This window comes from Halichoerus grypus, chromosome 13 (genome assembly GCF_964656455.1).
Source record: "Halichoerus grypus chromosome 13, mHalGry1.hap1.1, whole genome shotgun sequence".
In the NCBI taxonomy this organism is placed as follows: Eukaryota; Metazoa; Chordata; class Mammalia; order Carnivora; family Phocidae; genus Halichoerus; species Halichoerus grypus.
Genome location: NC_135724.1, coordinates 8,707,877 through 8,727,723, shown reverse-complemented (window position 1 = coordinate 8,727,723; position 19,847 = coordinate 8,707,877). Strand labels below are relative to the sequence as shown.

Genomic DNA, 19,847 nt, shown 5'->3' with positions numbered 1-19,847 from the left:
CTCAGAGTCCGTAGTCTTTCATGGTTCGTCTCCCCCTCTGATTTCCCCCCCTTCATTCTTCCCTTCCTGCTATCCTCTTTTTTTTTTTTAAACATATAATGTATTATTTGTTTCAGAGGTACAGATCTGTGATTCAACAGTCTTACACAATTTTTAGTTATATAAGTAGTTCATACTCACATGAGCTCTAAAACCTAAATGTCCAGAAAAATTGATTTCCATATCACTTTTCCTTATTCTTTGGGATTCTAGGGATTAATTGCAATTGCAAGATTAAATTGCATTAGAATTCCATGACTTGGCAGTGTAGATATCTAAAGTGAAATATTATAGTCAGTAATCATAATTTTTATTATATGTATTCAGAAACCAACCATAATAGGGTATTTGGTTCTGACATATACAACTGATAAATCTGTTTTTGTACAGACTTCTACTTGTAAAAGTACAGAATTATTTCAATTAGGAAACAAGTTTTGATCATCAAAATACCTGCTTGCATTTGACTCACTTGAACAGAACAAGCCTTTATATAACACTCTGTGTCCATCACTGTTGTAGAAGCTGAGTGATGTGAAGATTAATGAATCCTATCCCTGCCCAGCCTGGGCTTAAAGTCTGTGTAGGGGGATAAACACATAAATTACTATCAGTAGTTTATCATAATGATTGCTAATAAAATAGAATGGGAATACAGAGGAAGCAATTCATTCTGTTTCATCTTGATTCCTATCTAGTTACATCAAAATGTTACAATATAAAGTGTGTCAGTTAGGAAATATAAGGGTCGATTGGGAACTGTTTGGAACTGGCATATATGTCCGTTGGCATGTCCTGTCAGCGGGCACAGGGTCCAGACCTGGGCTCTTTGGGACAAGTGCAGTTCTTCAGCTAAGAAATAAACAGAACTTGGAAACTGAAGATTCTGGAAGGTCTGACCAAAAAAGTGGGTGTGTTCATCAGTCAGAAAACTATTCCTTAAGTATATATTTCCTTGATGACCAGGAAGAGGTGTTGATGATTCTTATGCTCTTCATTAAGAATTCAGACTCACTACCTGAACCAAAATAATTACTTATCATAGAGCAGCTGCAGGTCAGAATCCTTGGTGCCACAGAGATCCCCACTGGGATCAAGATTCAAATGTCCCCAAATGCCAAATGAACCAAGCTGCATATAAAACATGCCTAAGTCCAGAGAATACTGTGGATTTTATTATAACATGAAGTCAAATTGTAATTTTAACATTTTAATAAAAACTAATTTATATGTATATAAATTATGCATGTAAGTATCGTATAGGAGTATCACATGTACATAGGTATGTAATTACCATATAGAAGCAGCATATATCTATGTGAATATAATTTCTATATATGAGTGACACTGGAAATAGGTGCTGACATGTGACAAAACAATAACCACTTAATTATCACTCTCTAAAAGAGGTGTAAAGTCTCTTATGTTATCTTTATATCTAATCACATTTAATAAGTGTCTGTGACAGACACAAAATTGCCTGCTGTTCACAAAAATCTACAAATCAATAAATTGTGTTAATTTGTTGAATTTTAACATTCTCTGTTCAATGAATTTTTTTATAAATTCTTGCTTATACAAAAGGGGAAGATTTTCACCTATATATTTGAAATATACAGTGCTATATTTTGCATATATTTTTGCATTTTTTTGGCTTTAGTATTATAGGGAATAAATTTTTAAAGAAAGTATCTTTTCATTTTAAATGGCACTATTGGGGCACCTGGGTGGCTCAGTTGGTTAAGCATCTACCTTTGGCTTAGGTCATAATCTCGGGGTCCTGGGATGGAGCCTCACATCCGGCTGCCTGTGGAGTCTGCTTCTCCACTCGCACCTCCCCATCCCCGTGCACACACTCTCTCTCTCTCAAATAAATAAAATCTTTTAAAAGAATAAAATAAGTTGTACTGTTAATTTAAAGACAAAGATTCTCCTTAACATGAATGATCTCATCACATGAATCTCCATCTTGTGGTTGTTTTTATGTCCTATGTTGAAGCTGGATGTGCATCAAATCTTTTACAATTAAAAAAACCGAGCAGTACACCTGAACTCTTAATGAATAGACTGGAAAATTACTAATCAGTATGAACATTTGAGAGGTGGGGCCATGCCTACCAGAGACACAGAGAGAAGGAAGTGTCAAGACAACTGGTAAATCATGTGATTAAGAAAAGAACATCTTCACCAGGGCTTGGTGAAAAGAAAAAGAAAAGGAAACTTTAAGGACTTGATGAATTCTAATCTCTTTCTGAGCTTTTGTTCCTTCCAGGAACTTTTAGGAGGACAGAGAGAAGAGGCGAGGAGAAGAGAGGAAAAGAGAAGAAAAATGAGGGACAAAAAAGTGAAAAGTGAAGTGTGTGCCCACTATAAAGTGAGAAGAATAACAAAATAACCACAATGGGAACAAACACATATAAGCTGATATTTATCAAAATATGTCCTGATTTTGCTGTAATGGAGAAAAGTAGAATTGTAATTCCCAACCATTTTCCTTAATACGATTCCTATCCTATAAATGCTGATTTACTTTATTTACTTTATTGAAGTGAGACAGATTTTTGTACGTGGAAAGCCTCAATTCTGCTGATATGCAGTATATGTATTCTCCATTCCAAATAATACTTCTTAAAGTGAAAAGTTACTGGAAAAAGGGGTCAGTATTCTACTGGGTAAAGCCCCACGAACTAGTCAGCATGCCTCTCATGAAGTTTTTTGGAGGCTTGTTTTCTTAAATCATTCTGGCGACTGAATCCCTTCCTTCAGGTCACACTATGGGTCATTTTCAGAAAGTTAATGTGACAGAGTGGTAACTGATGTGTCTCAGGAAAATGATGAATTAATCTAAGAGTGGAAAGGCCATCAAAGTCAATTCCTAATGAATTGACTTTTCTGACAGTGTCCATTCCTTGAGTAGGAATGACATTATATTTACTTAGTTTAGTAACTTTACCCTCAGAAATATTTTCATTCAGAGGTTTCGCAGGCAAACCTATGGATTTGTTAACTTTTCCTCATTCACATTTCTCTTTCAAAATCTTCTTTGCTCATAAAATTATTGAATAATTTAAGAATAAAAATAATATCTATTCTTAAACTGTTATAAAATAGTAATAATTTAAATATAGAATAACATAATTTGATGTTATTAGATAGAGTCCTTTCATGTTTTTCTTTAACTGTTCTTACATAGCTTTGCTTCCTGAGCTATACTAGAAATTTTAATTTTTAATATGGTGATCAGTAAAACTGTATATTAAGGTAGAGAATTTTGGATATATGGCAGTTTTTAACCCTTTCATATGTGGAATATATTTTGTGTATAGAAATGAAAATAATTCATTTTGAAGAATGCCTTCTTTGTAGCAAAACACTAAGCTACATGTGGGTGTCTTTTATGAATTGATAATTTAGTTATTTCATAAAACTTAGAAACGCATCCATGATTTTGTATACATTTTAACAAAAGTCCATGGGATTGTATGGGTTGAGCAGAACAGTGTTCTTTTCCCCAAGAATTTCTGAAGTTACCAGAGATAGACTCTTAAGTACTGTTTATGAATGTCATAAGGAGGTATCTACTGAAAGTTCCTACTGGATTGAAATAAATCAATTTACTACACAATAGGGTGACATTTTCTCTAATATGACTGCCCTCACTCACCCTTAAATACACACATGCATGCTGCCCACAAACGCGCATACACACGCATACAACAAATTGATTTTTTTTTTTTTTTAGATTTTTTATTTATTTATTTGAGAGAGAGAGAATGAGAGAGAGCAAGCACATGAGAGGGGGGAGGGTCAGAGGGAGAAGCAGACTCCCTGCCGAGCAGGGAGCCTGATGCGGGACTCGATCCAGGGACTCCAGGATCATGACCTGAGCCGAAGGCAGTCGCTTAACCAACTGAGCCACCCAGGCGCCCAACAAATTGATTTTTATAAATAAACTCTAAAATAGGGGTTTTAATTTTTTTCTTTCTGTTTTGTGATTCTCCACTGGAGAATAGGTACACAAATAAGATTTTGATATATGAAGCCTCGTTTCTAGGAATATATTATCACTGGGTGGGATTTCACTTTTTCTTATAAAACACAAATGTTGTCATAACTTATTATTATTATTTTTTAAAGATTTTACTTATTTGACACAGAGAGAGAGCACAAGCAGGGGGAGCAGCAGAGGGAGAGGAAGAGGCAGGCTCCCCACTGAGCAGGGAGCCCGATGCGGGGCTCGATCCCAGGACCCTGGGATCATGACCTGAGCCGAAGGCAGACGCTTAACTAACTGAGCCACCCAGGTGCCCCTGTCATAACTTATTAAATTAAAATTATGAATAGTAAATCCCAACCCCTACTACAGTGTTTGGCACACCTTCTTAAATGTGTATCAAATGAATAAATAAATGTATGTTCCATTTTCATTATTTAAATTTCATTGTATATTTTGATTTATCTTTGATTCTTTTACTTTCCTTTTATTCTATGTTAGAGGGCAATGAGGTCTATAAGGTTATTGGAGGCTTATAATATCTTTCAAAATCTCTTTCCTGTATACCAGATCAATGATATTTTATCTGATAGCCAATTAAAATCAAGATGCAAATTTTCACACTTTAGGTCACTTATATTTTGCAGATTTAGAACTTCATGAAATTTTATAATATAAATTGTGACATTTAGATATGAAATTATATCATTTTGTGTTTGATATATCTAGTGTACTATTAATAATCCACTATATTATTACAAAATGATTGGCAGTTCACATGCTGTTATCGGATTTATATTAGCTTGATTTAAAGCAATGATAAAAAATAATGTTTAGTTTCTTATTTAAAATGATGAAACACTATGGTTATAATACTTCTTTAAAACTAAAGCTAAGGGCGCCTGGGTGGCTCAGTTGGTTAAGCGACTGCCTTCGGCTCAGGTCATGATCCTGGAGTCCCTGGATCGAGTCCCACATCGGGCTCCCTGCTCGGCAGGGAGTCTGCTTCTCCCTCTGACCTTCCCCCCTCTCATGTGCTCTCTCTCTCTCTCTCATTCTCTCTGTCTCAAATAAATAAATAAAATCTTTAAAAAAATAAATAAAAAAAATAAAAATAAAACTAAAATTCAAATAAAAAATAAAACTATAAGATGATGGAAAAACCCATAGGTCTGGGACATTCACTCTTTTGTTTTTTCCTTTTTCTTAAAGTGAAATTACATTACATAAAATTAAACATTTTAAAATGAATAACCAAGTAGCATTTAGTACATTCACGATGTTGTACAACTACCACCTCTAACTGATTCCAGAACATTTTCATCATCCCTAAGGGAAACCCAGTAAGCATTATACAGCAATTCCCCATCCCTCACTCCCCTGAACCTCCAGCAACCGCAAGTCTGCTCTCTCTCTCGATGGACTTACCTGTTCTGGATATTTCATATGAGCGGGATCATACACCTGTAATTTTCTGTGTCTGGCTTTTTTAACTTAAATATGGGGTGTTCAAGGTCTGTGTGTACATCCGTACTTCATTTTCCTTTAGGTTGCACAGTATTTAATTCTATGGGTATAAAACAATTTGTTCATCCATTTATGTGCCAATGGACACTTCGGTTGTTTTCATCATTTGCTTTCAATTATTTTAGGTACATAACTAGGAGTAGAATTTCAGGGTCATGTGGTAGTTCTATATTTAATGTTTGAAGGAACCAGTGAGGTTTTTTTTTTTTCCCACAGTGGCGGAACCATGACATTCCTATCACAATGTATGAGAGTTCCTGGCTGTCCGTATCCTCAGAAACACTTGTTCTTTTTTGGTTTTTGTTTTGTCTTTTTAAAATTATATTCATCCTAGTGGGTGTGTAGTGTGGTATCTTATGGTGGTTTTGATGTGCATTTCCCTCATGACTGGTGATTTAAAAACCCTTCTCTGTGCCTTATATATCTTTTTTTGAGAAATGTCTATTCAAGCTCTTTACCCCTTTTTTTTTAAACATAAGGTTGTTTGCCTTTCTGTTGCTGAGTTGTAAGAATTATTTAGGTATTCTGGTTATTAAATCCTTTTCAGATACTTGATTTCCCAGCATTTTCTACCATTCTTTAGGTTGTCTTTTCACTTTCTTGGGAATGTCTTCTGATGTATGCAGTTTTAATTTTGATAAAATCCAGTATATCCATTTTTCTTTTGTTGCCTGTTCTTTTAAAGTTTCATTTCTAAGAGTCAATTGCTAAATCCAAGGTTGTGAAGATTTAACTCCTATGTTTTCTTCTAAGACTTTTATAGTTTAACCTGTTATATTTAAGTCATTGACCTATTTTGAGTTAATTTATACACCTGTGGTATAAGATAGAAATCCAGCTTCATTATTTTACATATGACTACCCAGTTGCTTCAGCACCATTTGTTGAAGAGACTATATTTCTCCAATTCAGTTGTCCTGGTACCTTTGTTGCAAATCATTAGTTTACAGATGTATGGGCTTATTTCTGGAGGCTGTTTCATTCCATTGGTCCACATGGTTACCATTATGCCAGTCCCACATTGTTTTGATTACTGTACCTTTGTGATAAATTTTGAAATCAAGAAATAAGACTCCTCCAACTTTCTTCTTCTTTTTCATTATCATTTTGGGTATTTGGAGCCAATTGAAATTCCATATGAATTTGAAGATCAGCTTTTCTATTTCTGTAAAAAAAAAAAATGCAATAGGGCTTTGGATAGGGACTCCATTGAATCTGTAGATGACTTTTGGGAATATTGAGAACTGCTGAATGTGTATGTCCCTCCAAAGTTCATATGTTGAAATCTTATTGCAAATGTGATGGTATTCGGAGGTGGTGCTTTGGGGAGCTGATTAGGTCTGACAGCAGAGCCCTCATGAATGGAATTAGTGGATTTACAAAAGAGACTCCAAAGAGCATCCATATTATTATTCAGTGAAAGTGGTAACTGCCAAATGTGTGATTCAACAAATCTATAACAGGAAAATGGGACCAGAGGTTAGAGAATGAAAGAATAAAATTCTTATCCTGGTTTGTGCTCAATATTTTGGCCGAATAATACTCTGTGCTTTAGTTTTCTCATTTTTAAGAGAAGAGTCTGGAATAAATAGCTGAGATTCTTCCAGTACCAAAATTCCATTATCCTTTTATGTTTTCCAAAAGTTATCTACTAGGTTTAAATAAAAGCACTAATTTGGGTTCATGAGGACAATGTAATATTTCTTTAGAATTTCAGTTTATTTTCACTAAAATGGCTGTTGGCTCCTGATACAGCTTTAGTGTACTCTTTCCACTTGCTGGATTTATTTCTTTTTAATTCATGCAGTTAAGTTTAATATGGTTGCTGACGTAATTGAGAGATTTTTCATTTCATATTTCTCTGCTACTGCCCATCACTTTCTGTTCCCTATCATTTTATTTTGCTTAATTTAATGGTATTTAAATCCCCACAGCATTTGGCAGGCTTTCTAATTCTCTCTAAATTCTAGGAAAACAGAAGAGGAAGCATCAATATTTCAGTAACCAGCAACAATTATCTCTTTGCTTTTTAACCAACTTTAATTTTCCATTACATAGTTCCTTGTATGTGTGTGTGTGTGCATGTGTGAAGGTGGTTCTATTTTAGTGTAACGTGAATCAAGAAAGAATAATTACAAATCACATTCATATTTCACATTCAGCTCCTTTTCTAGCATTCTGAAATCATGTTATTCCCTGCATGTTCAGCAGAATTCACATGGTAGAGAGAAGGAATTTAAAAATAGATTAGATGTTCTTATCTCCTGGAGCAGTGTTTCCTGAAGTGGATCATGGTCCTACTGTACCAAATGGGGTGCTTTCTGAAAATGAAAATTCTAAATTAATAGACATGTAACTTGGGAAGTAGGAAGGTATGTATTTTTTTTAAAATAGCTAGGTGTCCATTCACTGATGTATGGATAAGGAAAATGTGGTATATATGCACAGTGGAATATTACTCAACCATAAAAAGAATGAAATCTTGCCATTTGCAATGATATGGAAGGAGCTAGAAAGTATGATGCTAAGTGAAATAAATCAGTCACGGAAGACAAATACCATATGATTTCACTCATATGTGGAATTTAAGAAATAAATGAGCAAAGGGGAGAGAAAAGATAGAGGCAAACCAAGAAACAGACTCTTAACTACAGAGAACAAACTGATAGTTACAAGAGAGGAGGTGGGGGGGGGGTTGCTGGTAGATGAAACAGGTGATGGGGATTAAGGAGGGCACTTGTGGTGATGAGCACCAGGTGTTGAGGGAAGTGTTGAATCGCTGTATTGTACACCTGAAACTAATATTACACTGTATGTCATCTAACTGTAACTTGAATAAAAATTTTAAAAAATTATATTCACAGCCAAAAAATAAGTAAAAATAAAATGTTGATAAATTTAGCCAAAATCTGCCCCCAAAAAAGTATCTAGATGATTTTTATGTCCACTAAAACTTGGAAAACCACAAGTCAACACACGGTGTTTTCAAAATGTATTATAATGCCCTTTGTAATAAGTGTAAATGACTTCAGGTTATTTCTGATTTGGCATTATTGAAGAATATGTGTGTGTGTGTGTGTAACTTTAGTGAATACGGTAAATATCTTTGTTAATGACAATTTCAAATTACTTTCAAGAATGTTTTATACACTTCATAGTTAATTTAGATAAACACTACAAATGAAATTTATTTTCCAATCTACTGCACTAATGCTTGAAAATCTGGTTCTCTGTGCTGGAGGCAAATTGGTGGCTGTTTTGGTGGCATGTCCTTGACAACGTGGGGAAAGAGCAGGGAAATGTGAGAGGTCTGCTGTGCCAAGGTGGAGCAGGTGTGGGGGACAGTAGCATATGGAGAAATCATTAGCTGGCTGAGTCTGTATTACAAGAATAATTTTACCTTAAGCCAGTTAAAATTAATTAGCCTACCTTAAGCCAGATAGAATTAATTCAGTTTCTCCCAAAGAAACTGTTTATTTGGCTCGATTTGGGTGGATGTAGCTGGAATGTTTTTTAGCCATATTAATGAGCGTTTCATAATTAGAACTATGTCCTTTGACTCTGTATACAAATATGAAAAAAGGAAAGAAAATTTGGATTTACAGAATTTTAAAGCCCAAATGTGTCCTTTTCTCCAGATAATTATCTGAGTTTTAATGTTTTCTGGCCTTTATATTTGAATGAGTCACTGCTTATTAACTTAACTTGTACCATATGAGGAATGCCTTTTTCATTCTTTTTATTAGATTTGTCTTATCCACTTTTTGCTTATTAGCATGTAATCCATTTTAAGATAAAATTCATTTCAGTTTTTATTTTTAATGATTGTAAAGGAAATATCAGTTTTTTTAATCAAAACTAGATAAAAAGGTTTTCAGTTTTTTCTGTGATGAGGCAATATGAATTTTCAGATGGTGCTATTCATCCCATTACTTATCTCACATGTGTTTGTAATATATCATTTTCAAAAACAAGAATATTAAGACATAATTTTATAAAAGGTATCTCATCTATTAAATGTAAAAAAATGTATTTTAAATCAGGTGACATCTACTCTTTCATTTGTTTATTGATTAATTCAACAAACATTTGCTGACCTCAAAGTTTGGTTGTAGGTATCCCAAAACAGATAAATAACAGAAAGGTATAGAATACAAGAAATCTGATGACTTAGGACTTGGGGGGCAAACTCCATGTTGGATGGACAGGAATGACCGCTGGTGGACCACCACAGAGTAGGCCTCACTAGAGAATGGGTTCCTCAGACAAGGTATCAGGAAGAGACAGAGTTCCCTGACACTGTTTCATCCCTGTCCCCATGGTCACTCTACCTTAGCTACAAGATGGGGATAGAAGGTACCCTATGATGGACTTGCCAGCTCTGTAAGTTCTTGTTGCCACTCTCCCCCCACTGAGATCAGCTCCAAATTCAGACCTTGCTTGAGCACATTTCTTTTCCAGCATCTAAAGCATATCTGGAGGTCTAGCTGTAAGAGATTCAAGAAAATGTAGGTGTTGAGCAATTCAAGAGGGAAAACTAGAAGAACTCTGGAATAGATGTTGAGATAGCCAATCTATATTTCAGACACTCAGTGTAGATAAGGGGATATAAGGGTGGCAAGACACACAACAGCTGTCCTCATAAAACCTACAGTCAAATCAAATCATCAGCAAAAGTCTACAATGGCGACTGTGTTAAATGCTGAAAATTAGTAGATTTATGTTATTGCTTCTTCCTGGGAAATGACAATTCAGAATGAGATCAGAAAGGAGAAAGGAAGTCATTACCTGGAGAGGCCTGGTATAAGAGCATTCCATACCAAGTAAGTGCAGGGGTTTATTTGCTTCAGGTGAAGTTTGGGGAAAACAAGTGAAATCTACCAATTGTCTGAGATCCTTCTATGTATGTGGGGTAGAGGAGAAAAATGGCTGTTGGGGAGAGATAACTTGGAAGAAAGCTGAGGTTCTGAGGCTCTAAAATCTGTGTCTACTACCTCGCAGGTCCCTGGCTTGGTGATGGAGCTCCAAGAACTGATCTGAAGCCTGCTGGTGAGCGAAGGGAGGAGGTATGCTAGCAAAAGTCCACGTGCTGTGGAAAGGGTGGGGAAGGCACAAAAAAAGAAGTCATGGGATCTCCTAAATTGACTTTTAAGTACTCCCCTCAAAGGATCTGGTGGCTGTACTTAGTTTGTGTAGCTAAAGGAATTATCATGTTATGACCTTTACTAGTTGCTTTATCCTTAGATCCTGTTGTTCATCTCTGTCCAAATTTTTTGCACTGAAATTAAAGTACCTTTCTATGTTGTTTTAGGGACTTTATCCCTCAATTCAGATTATTCTTGGTGTACGCTAATGATATAGCTTAGTTTCTTTAATGATTAAGCCTGTACCAAATTGTTATTTTGGAAGTTTTCTGTTAGCATCTGCAGCAAAATACTTGTTGATTACTTATTTATCTAAGAATGGCTACATTTTGCTCTGTACCCTTATCTCTTTTTATTCCAAACATTGTACACTCTAATCAATGTTCACCTCACCATAGACATAGAGTTATTTTTATTGGGATACAATCTGAAAATAAATCTCATCTTCAAGTAGAATATGGACAGCATGACACTTATTATGTCAGAATATATCCCACCATTTTATTTGCCATATGCATACTATAGAATTCATATATATATATAATATATTACATCTATACCTATTTTATATATATGTAATATATATAAAACATCCCCCCCATTACACACACAGACATGCAGAGCTACATATACATAAGAAAAGTATAACAATGTGGTAGGCCAAATATTGATAAATCCAAGATGATAAAGACAATTAATTAGGAAGTTCCTAAGGTTTTTTATTAGGATAATGATCTGGTCATCTGAGATCAGAAGATATAAAATCTACACTTAAATATTTATTTTATGAAGGCAAAACATAAAAATAGATGTGTTTGGAGATTTAGCATCCATTTTGTCTTATTAGTGTGTGGCTGTTGTTTGGCGAACCCTAACATCTATACACCTGGCTTCTACTTAACATGCGTTGTTTTTCCTCTACGATCAACTCCACCCCCAAATTTCAGGCCACATCCTTTGGTTAAGGTTAATATCACCTCTGCCTTCAGGTTGGGTAGATGATTCATGTTTCTCTAACCAAAACATTTAAGGTTTCCGGACACACATGCTATGGACAGGTAATCACATCAGAGACAATTAAATGCAGTGATGCTTAGGCTTCTTGAAGAGACACACTTTCTTGCTGTTAAAATTAAACCTAAGGAAATAAAGATTTAGAGCTGTAAAAAGCATCATACTTTCACTGGGAGCTGCATGAGAGAGTTGAGGCATGGAGAGAGGGGCCTGACCAGGAGACATAATGAGCCTCTCTGGCTTAAGCCATAGCCTGGATTAAGGTACCCCTCAGAATTGTAAATAATGCTGCTATAAATATAGGGGTGCATGTATCCCTTTGAATTAGTGGGTTTATATTCTTTGGGTAAATACCCAGTAGTGAGATTACTGGATTGTATGGTAGTTCTATTTCTAACCTTTTGAGGGACCTCCATACTGTTTTCCACAGTGGCCGCACCAGTTTGCATTCCCACCAACAGTGCATGAGGGTTCCTTTTTCTCCACATCCTCGCCAACACCTGTTGTTTCTTGTGGTTTTGATTTTAGCCGTTCTTACAGGTATGAGGTGATGTCTCATTGTGGTTTTGATTATTTACAATAGCCAAATTATGGAAGGAGCCAATTGATGGAAGGTCCATCAATTGATTGCATATATACACACACATAAGCCAAGAAACAGACTCTTAACTATAGAGAACGAACTGATGGTTACCAGAGGGGTGGTGGGTGGGGGGATGGATGAAATAGGTGATGGGGATTAAGGAGTGCACTTGTATTGAGCACTGAGTGTTGTATGGAATTTGTTGAATCACTATATTGTACACCTGAAACAAATATAACACTGTATGTTAACTATACTGGCATTAAAATAAAAACTTTATAATAAAAAAAAGATGCCCCTGGGATTTTCAGTTTTTTGTGTCAATGAATTTTCTCCTCTATTAAAGAAAATTTGAATTGTTTCCAATAAATTCCAATAAGTAAAAATGTGTTTTCCAATAAATCAAAACAGTTGCAATAATAATAGCAAATATATTCTTTTTAAAAGGCAATTTTCAAGGGAAAATATGGTTTAAATAAAAAATTTCTTTGTTTCAAGAAAGAACAGGGACTCGATCTCTGAGTTTGTTAATCATTATTAGGATAGGCACGTGGTATTTAGCTTTTAGCTAGCAAGAATCTATTATATATAAACATAAAAGGGGAATGGCATGAACGTATCTACATACACAGGTGTGGTGAACAGCACATGTGGAATATGGATAGATGTTTTTTTTCACATCTGTGTTGGAGAAGACTATTCCCTAATGTATTTTGTAGAGTTATCTCCTATTTGAAGAGTTATATTCCCTGATATATTTTTATTACTTATAATGTCATAATTTTAAATAATTTCCCCAACTACTAGTTATCAACACTTAATATAAAGTGCTAATGAAACTAGGTTATTCAGTATATATATATATGAATATTTGGAAGGGATATACACTAGTAGAAGATGGATTGAAAAGTTTATTATATTGACCACAGTCTTGTTAGCAGAAGTGCTAGTTCCTCTTATGGCAATACCTAAGAAAAATAAATATAGCTTTGTCATCTGTTTTTACCCATACTAAGCTGAAAAACATTGCTATCAGGTGTATTTCAGTAATTACTAAAAATTTGGAAATTCAGAAGCAGCATTGTGGTGTCTAGAAAAAGTATTCACCTTATTATAGTAGTGAGTATCTGGGATTTATGGAGAGTCAACATACGGAACTGTGTTCCCCTCAAAATTATTTTATTCTTCTAGAGACACACATTATGAAGTCAAACTCTGCTGCAAATTTAGTGCCAAAGGAAACTTCCTATTTAAGCCCTCGTTATGATTCTCTTAGTATTTGTGGATGTGAGGTGAGATCATTATACAGTTTATCCAATAAAAATGGTGTTGAGGTAAGTGTAGTTTATTCAGATCTATGGTTCCAAGATGTGTGAGAGATTGTAACTTCAGTGTTTGCTGTGGTGAACTTTGTATATATTCTTGCCTTCTTGTTTTATAACAGGTCTTAATTACCAAGATGCTATGGGTATTTCAGAAGTTTAGTTGAATTTTTTTAAAAAGATTTTATTTATTCGAGAGAGAAATAGCATGAGCTGGGGGGAGCAGCAGAGGGAGAGGGAGAAGCAGGCTCCCCTCTGAGCAGGGAGCCCGATGTGGGGCTCGATCCCAGGACCCCGAGATCATGACCTGAGCTGAAGACAGATGCTCAACTGACTGAGCCACCCAGGCGTCCCAAAAGTTTGGTTGAATTTTGGCAAGAATCTGAAGGATGCTATATCCTGTTTAACATTATTAAACATAAAAAAAGCCACCAGTTCCTCTTGTAGGTACTATGGAGAGTAAATCAAACAAACGAAACCTGTCCTCGTGGATATTACATTTTAGTGAGTAATAGAGATAATAATATGCAATATATAAGTATGTATTCTTTATGAGGAAGAACATCAATTTCATGGAGTAAGCAATAAGATTCCAAAGGAGACAACTAGAGCTCTCATAACAAATCATCACAGACCTGTTCCTGAAACATCAGAAGTTTATTCTCTCACAGTTATGTAGGCTAGAAAATCAAAATGAAGTTACCAACAGCACCTCTCTCCCTCCAAAGGGCTCCTGGGGAGAATCCTTGCCCGCCTCATCTAGCTTGGGGTGACTCCTATTATTCTTTGACTTGTGGCCCCCAATCTCTGCCTCCATCTTTGCCTGGCATTCTTCCCCATGTTTCTGTTTCTCAAATAGTCCTCACTTTTTCTTATAAGGGCATCAGTCATTGCATTTAGAACACATCTTAAATCCAGGATGATCTCATCTTGAAATCCTTAATTACATTTCTAAAGACTATTTCCAAGTAAGGTCACATTTATAGTTCCTGGAGTTAGGACTTAGACGTATCTTTTTAGGGACACAATTCAATACACTGAAATGATTAACAAACAGATCCATTTGCCAGTACTCCACATGTACTGCAAGTAGACAACAAAATTCAGTGGATCAGAGCAAGAGTGTTACAACACAGCAAAAGGCAGAAGTACCAGCACGGTTGGGCTAGTTCCCTTGTCTCCAAGTCCCACTGAGTGATGTATGGACCAGAGGTGGCTCCTCATGCTCTCAGCAGCATGAGGGCTGAGCCAGATGCCCTTTCCTAGAGATTGAATAGCAGTAAAGGAGTCATGTTGTGGTCACCTTGACCAACTTAGCTACCTACGTGACTAGCTACTTCAGAGTGCATTCCACAATGATGTGCAGGGATGTTCAGGGTCATAGTCAACTGCCTCTTTCAACAATTGACCCCTCAGTCCTATATATTCTTGGCCAAGTTTACATTTTTATAACTGTATGCTAATGATAGAATAATGGCCCCAAAGATGTCCACACTCTACCCCTGGAATTTCGGAATGTGTTGTTTTATATGGCAAAATAAAATTTGCAGGTGGAATTAAGACTGCTAATTAGCTAACATTAAATAGGGAGATTATCTTGGAATATCTCCATGGGGCCTATGTAATCACAGGGGTCCTTAAATGTGAAAAAGTAAGGCAAGAGAGTTCATCAGAGAGATGGAGAACATGAGGGACTTGAGCCACTATTGCCATCTTTGAAGATGGAGGAAGGGGCCATAAGCCGAGGGTATACAGGAGAGCAGGCCGAGGACTGCAGTCCGTGTCTGGAACCTGAGAAAGTCTCTTCAGTGACAACAACAAGGGAACAGGGAGCTCCATCCCACAACCTCAGGGAACTAACTTCTTCCAACACTCTCTGATTAAAGAAACAATTTTTTCCCCTAGAACGTAGAAAAAAACAATGCAGCTCTGTCAACACCTTGGCTTCAGCCAACTGAGACCCATGTCAGATTTCTGACCTCCAGAATTCTAAGATAGTATGTATGTTGTATAACCAGTGAATTTGTTGTAATTTCTTGCACAGCAATGGGGAACCACCACAATGCTACTGCTCTGCCACTTGGATTTGATACTCTAATAAAGGTTGAGACCAATTGCATTCAGTTTTCGCACAACACTTGATTAGTGCTGTTATCAATGGAATTCCAATCAGCAGGATGAGGCCAACCAGCACCGCTGACCTCAGCATGCACCTCAGATCTCCGCCTACTGAGTAAGCCCCGGAGCGGAGTGGTGGGCCTTATTTCAGATAACTGTTTAACCTTCTTTTCTCATGGCATGTTACACCCCAATAGTAGGATTAATCCAGACGTAGTGAGAAGTGTTGGCAACCCTATGTCTCCTTCTTGTCCAGCTAGGATGTAGCTTATCAGTGTTTCATTATGACCCATACAAGGGTTACTGATCTATGGTTTGTGCTATCTCACTGTGGACATGGGCTACTCCAGTTTGGGATTTGCTGTTGAACTTGCTTTCGATTAGTATTACATTGGTTTGGTTAAACCACAAGAACATTGTCACAAAATATTTGCAGCTTCGATAACCATGCATAGCAAAACTCGAAATCACTTGGAAGCTAGGAGAAGCATTTGGATTTGCATCAGTCCAATGAAAAAAGTTGTCCCACTCTCTGTATGTGTGAATGCATGAGGGTGGTCTGCATTTATGAGCAGTCGCTGGAGGCATAAAGCCTAGTCCACCTGGCTATACTCACATGGGCTTTTCTGTTCCCTGGAGGGCCTGAATGGGGAAGACAAACTCTACAGTGAGTCAGATGGCTAGCTGCAGCTCCTGCTTGACATAGGTGGACCAGGTGATTGTTTTACCAGGCTGCAGTGATGAATTTTAAAATAATATACAGAAATAATATACAGGAAACAGCTTCTACTAATTGAGCACTAATTAAGATGTACCATGCCTGGTGTTGGGGATAGCACAAATGTGGTATCATATAAAATCCTCTGAGAGTGGTTTTTTTTAAATTATTTATTTATTTTGGAGAGAGAGGGAGAGAGTGTGAGTAGGGGAGGGGCAGAGAGAGAGAGGGAGAGAATCTCAAGCGGACTCCGCACTGAGCGTGGAGCCCAGTGCAGGGCTTGATTTCACGACCCTGCGATCATGACCAGAGCAGAAACCAAGAGTCAGGCACTTAACGACTGAGCCACCCAGGCCCCCCCAGCTGAGAGTATGTTATCATTCCCATCGTACAGCTGAGAAATTTGAAATCCTGTGACGTTAAGGAACACAGCCTATAAGTAAGGGGGCCTGTATTCAAACCCAGGTTTGAAGTGAAAGAAAAGCAGTGACGAAAAAAGTTATTGGAATCATGTTGCCTTCCCATGAACCAGAAATTAAAAAGTTAGAAGCAACCTTGGTAACAAAATTGCATTAAGCTTGTTGTCTTTCTATCACCTGGAAAATAATATCACACATGAGTAGCCACTGACAGAGTACAGGGCATCGTGGGGCTGGATTTGTCTGCATTTGCAAGAGATGGGTTCATGATAATGAATATATGGAACCCAGGGGAATGCTTTTAATCTACTAACTATGACAAGGTATCTCTGGCTATCATCAGCAAAACTTGCTGTTTGTCCCAGAGCTACCTTCACAAAATGCTTGTTTTGTTCCATGTTTACTGCTATAAGTAGCATCATTACCAACTGAGAAACCCTCCTAGGATTGACATAATTGAGCTGCCTATTTTACTAAAATTAGTCTTCTAACTTCTGGTCCGGTGTCTGCTTCTGTGCCGCCTCTCTTCGTCCTTCCCTTTAACACTTATCAAATCATCTTTTTTTTTTTAAATTTTATTATGTTATGTTAATCACCATACATTACATCATTAGTTTTTGATGTAGTGTTCCATGATTCATTGTTTGTGCATAACACCCAGTGCTCCATTCAGTACGTGCCCTCTTTAATACCCATCACCAGGCTAACCCATCCCCCCTCCCCCCTCCCCTTAGAACCCTCAGCTTGTTTCTCAGAGTCCATAGTCTCTCATGGTTCATCTCCCCCTCCGATTTCTCCCCCTTCATTTTTCCCTTCTTGCTATCTTCTTCTTTATTTTAACATATAATTTATTATTTATTTCAGAGGTACAGGTCTGTGATTCAAAAGTCTTACACAATTCACAGTGCTCACCATAGCACATACCCTCCCCAGTGTCTATCACCCAGCCACCCCATCCCTCCCACTCCCCACCACTCCAGCAACCCTCAGTTTGTTTCCTGAGATCAAGAATTCCTCATATGAGGAATTCAAATCATCTTTCTATTTCTATTGACTTGTTCCTCAGTGTTTCCTCGTACATCCAGATCTGGTTGGAGATATCAACTAAAGTGCAACATCAAAACATAATGGATGTACAGCTTCTCAAATAGGAAAGAAAATTTCCATGTGAGAGGAAGCAGGTAGATCAGCTGACTCTTACCTACCTGCCCCCACCCCCCCACTATTGTTCTCCTGCCTTAAGTCCCTCTGCCATCCACATACTAGCCCATGCTAGTCCTCAGTTTAAGGCTCTGGTCAAGTACTGAAGAAATAAATTATTCTCTTGATCACACTTAACTTAGATGGGTTATATTACCATCTCACTTATGCCAATGTTTCTCTAGTTTTAGTGAGTTGCCAGAAGCACCCAGAAGGCTTGTTAAAGCATAGATTACCAGTCCCCACCCCCAGATTTACTGATTGGGTATTTCTGTGATGAGGCCTAATTATTGCATTTCAAACAAGTTCCCAGGTGATCCTGATGCTGCTGGTCTGGTGATCACATGTTAGAAACTACCACTATATGCTAAGGTACTCAGAAGAGAAGCATGGAAAAATCAGGAACAACTGATGCTCCCCATAATGGCAATTCTCTGATCCTGCTGTGGGCAAGCATTCTATTAAGTTCCCCCATCCTAGTTGTTCCTACAGCCTCTGAGAGAATTATGTCACCGCTTTGGTTCTTGACTCTAGCTTCATATTAAAATTGCTTGAAGAAAAATAAATTAAAAATAAATAAGATTACTTGGAGAGTTTATTAAGAAATATTCAAAGAGATGCTCAACATCACTCATCATCAGGGAAATGCAAATCAAAACCACAATGAGGTATCACCTCACACCTGTCAGAATGGCTAAAATCAAAACCACAAGAAACAACAAGTGTTGGTGAGGATGTGGAGAAGGAACACTCGTGCCTGTTGGTGGGAATGAACTCGTGCAGCCAATGTGGAAAACAGTATGGAGATTCTTCAAAAAATTAAAAATAGGATTATCCATCAATCCCACTACTGGGTATTTACCCAAAGAAAATGAAAGCACTAATTTGAAAAGATGTATACACCCCTATGTTTATTGCGGCATTATTTATAATAGCCAAATTATGGAAGCAGCCCAAGTGTCCATCGATAGATGAATGGATAAAGATGTGGTATATATACATATATACAATAGAATATTATTCAGTCAAAAAAGAATGAAATCTTGCCATTTGCAACAACATGGATGGATTGAGAGAATGTAATGCTAAGTGAAATAAGCCATCAGAGAAAGACAAATACCGTATGATTTCACTCATATGTGGAATTTAAGAAGCAAAACAAACGAACAGAGAAAATGAGACAAACCAAGAAAAAGACCCTTAACTGTAGAGAACACACGTGGTTACCAGAGGGGAGGCGGGTGGGGGGATGGGTGAAATAGGTGATGGGGATGAAGAGTACACTTATGACGAGCACTGACTAATGTATAGAATTGTTGAATCACTATATTGCACACCTGACACTAATATAACACTGTATATTAATTATACAGGAATAAAAAGAAAAAGGAGATACTCAGACACCATTAAATCATCTGGCCTGTTGCAGTGCTATATTTTTTAACTCACCCCCACCTGAAATGCTTCTCATGTGCAGCCAGGGTGTGGTAATGCTGCAAGAACAAAAGGGGGCCAAGTCTACAGGCACCCAGCACTTTACTAGCCCCCTCCCAACACAATGGCTCGAAAACCCAAGGTTTCCCAAGTCGAGGCTCATTTCATTGGTTTGTACATTCTCTACCTAGAGATGCTGTTTCCCTAAATGATGACACAGTGAATGACTTCAGAATGAGACCCTGCCCCTCTGCTCTCTGCTTAGCTACTCTGGAAAGATGGAACCCTACATTATGTCAGAAGTTCAGAAACAGGGGCGCCTGGGTGGCTCAGTC

The 19,847-nt window shown here is 37.1% G+C and overlaps 1 protein-coding gene and 1 long non-coding RNA gene across 5 annotated transcripts in view; one reads left to right on the top strand and one right to left on the bottom strand.

Moving 5' to 3' along the window:
* The window catches only part of CCDC102B (coiled-coil domain containing 102B), a 191,855-nt gene extending 179,274 nt beyond the window's left edge, over positions 1–12,581 (top strand). For 2 of the 4 annotated variants that reach the window (XM_078060182.1, XM_036107921.2), the window contains 2 exons: positions 10,562–10,609; positions 12,149–12,581. In XM_078060182.1, the coding sequence (XP_077916308.1) occupies positions 10,562–10,600 (39 nt within the window). In that variant the 3' untranslated portion in view covers positions 10,601–10,609; positions 12,149–12,581. Of the gene's footprint in view, positions 1–10,561 lie in introns of all 4 variants that reach the window. The other 2 variants (XM_078060181.1, XM_078060180.1) reach the window with 1 other exon arrangement.
* LOC144379829 (uncharacterized) overlaps positions 1–19,847 on the bottom strand; it is a 487,118-nt gene that overhangs the window by 79,077 nt on the left and 388,194 nt on the right. The gene's annotated exons all lie outside the window — the stretch shown is intronic.